This window comes from Lipophrys pholis (assembly GCF_963383615.2).
Source record: "Lipophrys pholis genome assembly, chromosome: 1".
NCBI lineage: Eukaryota > Metazoa > Chordata > Actinopteri > Blenniiformes > Blenniidae > Lipophrys > Lipophrys pholis.
The window spans coordinates 17,616,421-17,624,824 of NC_137635.1; the positions used below are offsets into that span (position 1 = coordinate 17,616,421).

Here is an 8,404-nt window from a genome sequence, read left to right on the forward strand (position 1 = left end):
ACGCACCACTGTGCATGCTGGGTGTGGTGTGATGCGTTTCGAGCTGCGTTGCGGCGTGTCGTCCCGGAGCTGCCCTCAGCTCATTTGCATAAAGTGTCATCCAGACAACTTAATGCAAATAAAGCCTGGGGAGTGGAAGCCTGCCTCTAATGTTTTCCGAAATACTTTTTTACTGTTTTAATAAAAAACTCCGGGAGCAGACAGCCCCCGAGATGATGCGTTCAGGTGCAATATGTAACTCTGACTGATGCTACATGCAAAAGAGTTTCAGGACTCACACACTAGCAAGGCTATATGCTAAACATGATCAAAGTATGACTGTCTCATCACAGGGAGCAGGAGCGAGTGCGCGGCACACTGCAAGCTTGGTTCTAAGGGAAGTGTGGGGTATGTGTATATACCATACATCCCCACTGTATGGTATATACTGCCCTGTAAAAAGTTGTGTTGTGTGCATTTCCATGCGAGAAAAAGCACTGCTGTGGACACGTGGACGCTCATCACCTGATGACATCTCTCTTTTTTTCTTATCCTGATGGCCTCGTGTGCTCATGGCGTGCTCATGATTGTCACGCCAAGAAAAAAAAAAGATATATATATATATGTATTGTGCGATCCCCATGTTATCTCCATACCAAAACACCTTGTATCATGTGGCCCACGTGCCTTATGTTTAACACCCCTGCCTTAGATTGCATGTTTATGCAATCTCTTCCATGTATCTAACAGACGAATGTCAGCTTTCAGAAAGCAATAAAAAACAACAACCTGGGTTTCAAGTCTGACTGAACTTTAACAGGACTTTCACTGTGTAACCCGGAGATGGAGTTATGAGGTCTTTCTACGGACATTCACAGTTGACGCGGCGCTCAGGGAGTCTTGACGGACTTTGTTTTGCATGAATCTCTGCTCACCCCCTACCAGGACTTTACCTACACGGGACCTCTGCCAACCCGGCGTGTCTTCTTTCTTCTTAAAGTCACTCCTGCATATTTACAGCTTCTTTTTTTTCCCCCTTTTACTGCACTCACTGTACCGCCCCTCCCCCCAAGGTCCCCCAGAGCCTCGCAACCCCCCTGCTGTTAGCAGCTGATGGGGAGGAAGAAAATAAAAACAGGAGGGGAGAAAAAAAAAAAAAAAAAGGCTTCTGGGAAAACAAACAGTGGTGCTGCTTCTTGGCACTCTTGGTTTAACCCTTTCACTGACTTCATGTTGAAGGTTTTTATCATTTCCTATGTTCAGCAGATAACACACACTTCATTTCAAAAGCATTTTTTCTTTTTTTATTGCAAATACATATACAAAAGATTCTTTTAAGACAGTACAAATACATGGTGAGATCGCAGGAAACCCAAAAAAAAGGAGCATCAGTTCCTTGATACCGAGAGGAAAAAATAAAAAGAGAGTGTAATCACACAGAGGAAAAGAAGGAAGAAAAGCTGTAAAATCCATGTTTCCAGTTCTTTCAGCAAAATTAAAAAAGATTCACAAAAAGAAAACAAATATTCTGTACTCATTTTGTTAGATACCCCCCCCCCCCCACCCTCAGGAAAAACAAGGCAAATACATACTTAAAATAGACATTTAGATAAAAGATAAATAAACCAAAAAATAAAATGACGATTACAGCATGTACCATTAAAACTAAGTACCTCCTGGGTTGAAAATTAAAAAAAAAAGAAAAAAGGAGGGAATTTATATGCTGTCTACATTGCAAAAAAAGGACAATTTATTAGTTATAAGAATAGGAATGCAAAATAATTAATTTGAAATAAAGTTAACGCTAATAAATAAATAAAAAAAATGTTAAAAGCTGGTGTCCAATACACACCGGCATAGAGGGGCGGGGGGTGGGGGTGGGGGGGGTGGGGGGGGGGAGTAGGAAAGGGGTCAAAGGTGACTTCCCGTAGCTGTCAAACACATGCTGTTAGGACGGTAAGCGTAATCTCAGCTGTGGCACACACACACACACATACAAACACACACGTATTGGGTGGAAAATGTGAAATCCAAGGCACTAACGGTGGAAAAAGGGGGCACTGCAGACACCCCGCCGCCCTGTCTCATATTGCTCGATTAACTTTCTTTCCGACAATCGGGAGCATCTTTAACAGCTTTGAACACAAACTGTAGCTGGCTGGGTGGCACGTGGAAAAGAGCAGGCAGCAACAAACAACAAGAAAAGAAATGGAAAAATTCCCTACTAAGAAATGAGAACCAGAAACCTGCACAATGGCCATGTGCAGCCGCAAGTGAACTGGTTAAAAATGTTTAAAAAAAACTAAGCTTTTTTTTGTGTTTGTTTGATATCTACACATACAAATAATTATCCCAAACTGCCAGCATATGAAGGAGGAAACAGACATACACAGTACCTACTGAAATATCAACAATCAATAAGTCCTCACAGAGGATTTTCTTTAAGTCTTTTCATCTCTCTAAAAATATATAGATTTATATATAGTTTTTCTATCATGGTACAATAGCGAAGGCACTACGTGAGCCAATCACAACTTCCAGTTCTCCTCTTCTTTGACTTCAAGTGTCTGATTCAGGGGAAGAACTCACCCTGGGTTTGAAGTGTTTTTGTGTGAGTGTGGCTGTACATGTCATTGTTGTGGCCCCCCCTCACCGCTGTGGCTCAGGGCCTGGTGAGCTGGGTGTAAACCGGAGCCTGGTCCCAGTGCTGCGGGCTGCTCTGCGGGATGGAGGGCACCCCTGCGTTGTCGGCGATGGGTGTGTACATGGGCCTCTGGCCGGGGCCGCTCATGTAGCTGAAAGTCGAGTAGAGCCCCGAGCTCTGCCCCGCCCCCGCGTGGCTGTAGTAGGAGCCGCCTCCCCCCTGGTGGTCGGGGTAGTCGTACTGCTGCTGCGCCCTGGAGATGGCTGGGTAGGGGGAGGGGGAGGAGGCAGAGGAAGAGGAGGAGGAGGAGGAGGAGGGGTTGTAGTGCTGCAGGTTGAAGGGACTGTAGGTGGCGTGCTGTGGGGAACCCTGCTGCTCGCTGTAGTGGCTCGGACTCAGCTGCTCCGTCTTGATCTGGGTCCTGTGCTGGGCCACGTCCGAGCCACTGCCCCCCAGGGTGGTCAGGGTGTGCTGCTGCTGCGGCTGCCCCTGCTGGCTCTGGCTCTTGGCCATCCAGGCAGCGCCCGCCTGCGGGCTGACGGGGGCACCGCTGCTGATGCTGTAGCTGCCCGTGTAGGTGACCGGCGTGGCGCCGCCAGCGATGGAGCCCGGGTGGCCATTGGGCGGGAGGTACTGGTCAAACTCATTGACGTCGAAGGTCTCGATGTGAGATATGACGTCGCTGCTCAGCTCGCCGATGTCCACGTCGCGAAAGTCGATGTTGAGCTGGCGGTGACCATTGGGGCCTTCGGGCAGAGAGCGGAGCCCCACCTCACGCTTTAGGTCCATTTTGCCTGAGCTGACATCGGTCTTTGGGGTGGTGGGAGGAGTAGGAGGACCCTGGGAGCCTGGGGGGTTGAAGAATAAAAGAGATGAGATGGAGGCTGAAATATAAATATATATTTTAAAGCAACTTAATTTAAGTGAAATTAAAAATAACAATCAACTCTCTTTAGGGTGAAACTGAAGTAATACACAATGCATTTAAATGAACAACAATATCACTGAAGTCAAAACTATCTGATGTTCCTTCTCACCTGAATGTTCACCTGGAGAGTGCACCTCTCCCATGCTGGATGCTGGGGAGTCCGCCTGCTGCAGCGCTTTGAAGATGGCATTGGGGGAGATGTGCGTCTGCTCGCTGCCGTCTTCCGAGTCCGTCTGTCCGTTCTTCACGGACTTCCTCCGCCTCGGCTGGTACTTGTAGTCCGGGTGATCCTTCTTATGCTGCACCCGGAGCCTCTCGGCTTCCTCTACAAACGGCCGTTTCTCCCCTTCGTTCAGCAGCCTACGCGGAAAAAACACACCGTTGCAATACTTTAGAGCATGGCATGCGTAAAAGGGGACCGCTGTCGCCTGTGCGTAAAATACTAAGTTCTTTATTCAAACAGTTGGAGTTCCCTGCTTTTTCCTACATGAATTTTGCTATGAGGCAAATACTTCGTGCAGTTTGAAGTTTTGCTTCACAGTGCGCAATGCTAATAGAATTTAGAAAACAGCAGCAAGCCGCGCATGAGTCAGCTGCGTAAAAGCCGCAGTTCAGAGCATCTGCACTCACCTCCAAAGTTTCCCCAGGGTTTTGCTGAGCTCCGCGTTGTGAAGGTGCGGGTACTGATCCGCCAGCTTCCTCCGGGCAGCCTGAGCCCACACCATGAAGGCATTCATCGGTCTTTTCACGTGAGGCTTGTTCTTAGTAGATCCGTTTACGCGCACCGGCATGGGAACGAGGGTCCAGTCGTAGCCCTTCAGCACCTGGGACACGGCCTCGCGGATGCACGCGGGGAACTTATCTTCCTCGTCCTTCTTGAAGTCGACCAGGGAGCCGTCCGCTCTGAGCAGCCCGTTTTCTGACGGCCGGGTGTTCTCGGTGTCGGAGCCCGAGCCTGAAGGGCACGGGGAGCCCGCGGAGTCCTCGGACATGCTCGGGCTCGGGGCGTCAGAGAGACACTTGTCTTGTTCCTCCGTCATCTTCAGGTAGGGATCGAGGAGATTCATACGCAAAACGGATGGGTACCAATTTACGCGTGAAATCAAGAGCTAAATATCTCGTGAGAGGATTTAAAAAGAACCTAACAGACGTTCACCTTGAAATGATGCGTTTATCGAAACGTTGTTCAAAATGAAAAACGCATGAAAAATAAAGTGGACAAAAGGGGTGGATAGCGCACCGTGCGTAAAAACGGCGACTTTTACGCACAGGTTCCCGACACAGTCCCTCGATCAGCGTGTTCTCTGCAAGGGATCCGCACTTGCAAAGGGCCAAATCAAAACAAAAAAAAAAGCCAGCTGGTCAGAGTCTGCTTTCAACTCTTATGTGGAAATGCAGGGTGCTCCTTTCTAGTCCCCGAGTACAATCCTCAGAACGCTCGTGTGCTTTGAACTGCAAACGTTGCAGCAGACTGGCTTTATATCAGCTTTGCTACTTTGAGGAAAGCCCGGTTGTGATTGGCTCACAGCGTGTGACGCCAAAGTGAAGGAATTTGATCCCATTTTTTCCCTCTGCTAACCAACACACACGTCTCCTTGACACACACACACACACACACACACCCACACACACACACACATGCATACATACTGCTCGCCAGCGTCTATATAAGCTGTTTAATTCTGTTAGATTTTTCCTATAGATATTTTCTGGCCAGTATGGAGTCAAACATTTAACCAGACATATGAAGTATTTATGTAGTCTACCTGTAATTGGATCAAAGTGACAGATTTTATAATGAAAGAAAGCACAAAGAGAAACAAATTCATTGCAACAGGATGTGGTGAGTGAAAGATCAAACCACAAGAAAGAAAACCAATGAAAACTACACAACGTTTGACATCTCAAACAGCCGCAAAGCACTTTATAATCCTACATTTGAAATCAGTTCCTCCTATTTTTCAAGTGTCCTCCAACAGAACAGACGCACACGTGAAGTTGCATGATGTGGTCAATAGGGGGAGACAGCAGTCTAGAAACACTCCGTATTGGCCTCCCTCTCTATGCCAGGAGAGGAGGAGGAGGAGGTGGAGGAGGGAGAGTAGCCTGCTGCAGAGCAACAGTTGCTGTCAAACATCAGCTCCTGATTTGTATCGCTCATCTCATTTCCAACAATAATCCGGTGAATTGCGGATTCTGCTCAATTTGCTGACTGTTCCACTTCTCCTCCCCAAAACATTTAAAGAGTCGCGTTTCACAGTATCATAACTTTTTATTCACTTTGGAATTACACAGACATCTGACTACCAATAGCAGGTTTTGTTCAAAAAGGATTTTTTTCTCTAGTTTTCTTAATATAATTTGGGGATGGAACATTTAACATTAGATTTAATAATGGGGGACATTGCTGGGAACAGAGGCAGATCCTTTACCTGGACGAAGGTAATAGCAGAGCAATGAAATAAAGCAGTTTTTTCCAAGTAAAACCCGACATTTACAACCTCTCTTAAGTGATATTGCAGATGAATTACTGGCAAAAGGCGAGCATGCTGTAAAAAGGGGCTTCGATTTAAAATTCCTCCTCACCTGGCTGCTGTCAGATGTTGAGTGAGGCAAGCAAAAAATGTGAAGCAGTTGCTTAACTCTTTATAAGGCGGACAATTATATCCTCAAATATTTAAAAACATCAAGTCCCCCAGTGTTGTGTCATATTTCAGGATATCTAATTTTAGTCTTACACTCTTTTGAAGTTTTTTTCAGTCAATATAGATCTACATATACCACTTCTATGGGATAAAAACTTATTGTTAGTGATTAAACTCTCCCATATGTCACTATATTGAGTTGAAATAATAAAATAATCACATAAGGGAAGTGGTTCGACCATTCTTTATTCTACTGTGTGCTTCCCTACTACAATATACTTAGTGAATGCAAAATGTCCATACTTGTGTATGACAGACATCAAACATGTTTAATGCAACAGCTTCAGGAGAAGTTTGTTTTTTGACATTTCACTAGATTTTAAAGGTTTCATTAAAAATTGGCTTCATGTTAAGATTGTATTCATTTTTAGTAAATGTGACCACTTTCTTCAGACTTGGAGGTGATAACACTGAAAATGCACTATCGTCATCATGTAAATCATCTATTTATGGTACATAAAATCCTGCAGTTTTTGATCGGTATCAAAGTAGAGGGGGGATGTGAATGTGATCCGGTTTCACCTGTTTGGGAATCAGCAAACTATTGTGATGCATGTGGGTTTTGCTTTGATTGTCATCGGTTGCATTTTTATTGTTTGTTTTAATTCGCAATTAAAGACATTGCAAAGATTTATCATCTGTTGCCTGGAAATTAAATTCACACAGTGTATAATCACCTTAATTTGATATTCCTTAGGGGTTTTAGCCTTAGTGGTTTGTACTATTGTCTCTTCTTGCCTTGTTTGATTGATGACACTCATGTTTATCAGCTTTTAAAGCAGCTCACTATACCACCTCATGGTACAAATTGGTATTACAAGGTTTGACAGGCTTGAGCAAGACGGTCTAAAAAGGCAGTCTTTTTAGAGACGTCTTGACTATTGTCAATCCTCACTCTCGTGGTTATTTTGGTTATTTTTGAAAGAAATAATATAATGAAGAAGACATGTAATGCTATACTAACTTAATTTGTAGATGTGACAACATAAAATCTCGACTAATCCTAATAAAGTCGCAGTTTTAAGTTGTACAACTGTGAATTTCACATTTAATTAGGGAAGAATCTCATTTGAGTTATTGTTTTTTAATCAGCTGCGTTATTTTTCTTGCTTATAGGGCACAATTACAGGTACCTCAATTGTTTGTAATATTTTAGGTTAGAACATTCTGCAAAAATATACATTTGTAGGATTGAATGTAATGTAAAAAATAATGTATTTTAAGGTAAAAGCATGAGCAGCACACCAATGTCTATTATTGTGACAATATCTTATGGTTTGAATGTTATTAAGAAGTCCAGCATTTTCAAAATAATTGAGTAAACTTGGCATGATATAAAGAATGTATGTTGTGAGTGAGTTGTTTGGATAAATATATATTTTTTGTCAAAACACACACAAAATAGAATAAATCCGTCAAAATAGAATAGATCTGCGCTGATTCTATGTAATATCGAACGAGATCCAAGCAGAAAGTTGTGGAAATCTAACCAAACCACTCTGAAATTCAAGTGCAGAGGTTCAGTGCATGTGAAATGTAGATTTCCAACTCTGACGGCTCTATTAATCATCTATGAGTGATTTTTGCTTCAAACACACACTCGTACTCTTTGTCCTCCCCTGTAGCCAAACGCAGCGGCGCGACTCTCCAATCAGAGCGAGAGAAAAAACGCTCGGCTGCCGTCGCCGATTGTAACCTGCCTGCACACCCCCCCCCCCCCCCCCCCGATTGTTTATTATGCTTTGTGGAGATGTGGAAATGTAAATCTCAGTTCCAGCTAATGTGGACAACGTGTGCTACCTGAAGTTGCTTTTAATAGCTCACAGATGTCAGGTAGAGAGCTAATTTTCACTGTCGCTCCCGAGCATGAAATCCCTTTTTTCTTTTTTCTTCCGTCCAGTTATCGAGTGTGTTTGAAAGAGAGAGCATGACTGTCTCCGCATGCCGTAATGTTGCCATGCTGCTTGTTTGCCTTTGGCGCTCGAGCTCTGAATCACCCAGTAATTCTTTCTCTCCCTCACCAATTAGACCCCTGCTTCCAAAACACTACGAGCCTAACATGGCCGGCTCCCCTTGTCCCTGCACAGGTTTATTTACACGGGACATGCTTATTTAAGATACTCCGTTTGAACACAAATAGACGGGGGG

At 44.4% G+C, this 8,404-nt stretch overlaps 1 protein-coding gene across 1 annotated transcript; it reads right to left on the reverse strand.

Moving 5' to 3' along the window:
• Positions 1 to 1,294: 1,294 nt before the first annotated feature.
• LOC308119707 (transcription factor Sox-9-like) lies at positions 1,295 to 5,004 on the reverse strand. Its single transcript, XM_080479857.1, has 3 exons — positions 4,182 to 5,004; positions 3,661 to 3,911; positions 1,295 to 3,471 (listed from the first exon to the last, which is right to left on the reverse strand). Exons 1-3 carry the CDS (start codon positions 4,616 to 4,618, stop codon positions 2,642 to 2,644), a joined length of 1,518 nt encoding a protein of 505 aa, XP_080335983.1. The 5' UTR covers positions 4,619 to 5,004; the 3' UTR covers positions 1,295 to 2,641.
• Positions 5,005 to 8,404: the final 3,400 nt, after the last annotated feature.

Coding starts and splice junctions, on each gene's coding strand:
- LOC308119707 (XM_080479857.1), bottom strand. CDS start 4,618: ATGAATCTCCTCGATCCCTACCTGAAGATGACGGAGGAACAAGACAAG. Junction 3,912..4,181: donor ACCCTGGGGAAACTTTGGAG/GTGAGTGCAGAT, acceptor TTTTCCGCGTAG/GCTGCTGAACGAAGGGGAGA. Junction 3,472..3,660: donor CTCTCCAGGTGAACATTCAG/GTGAGAAGGAAC, acceptor TCAACCCCCCAG/GCTCCCAGGGTCCTCCTACT.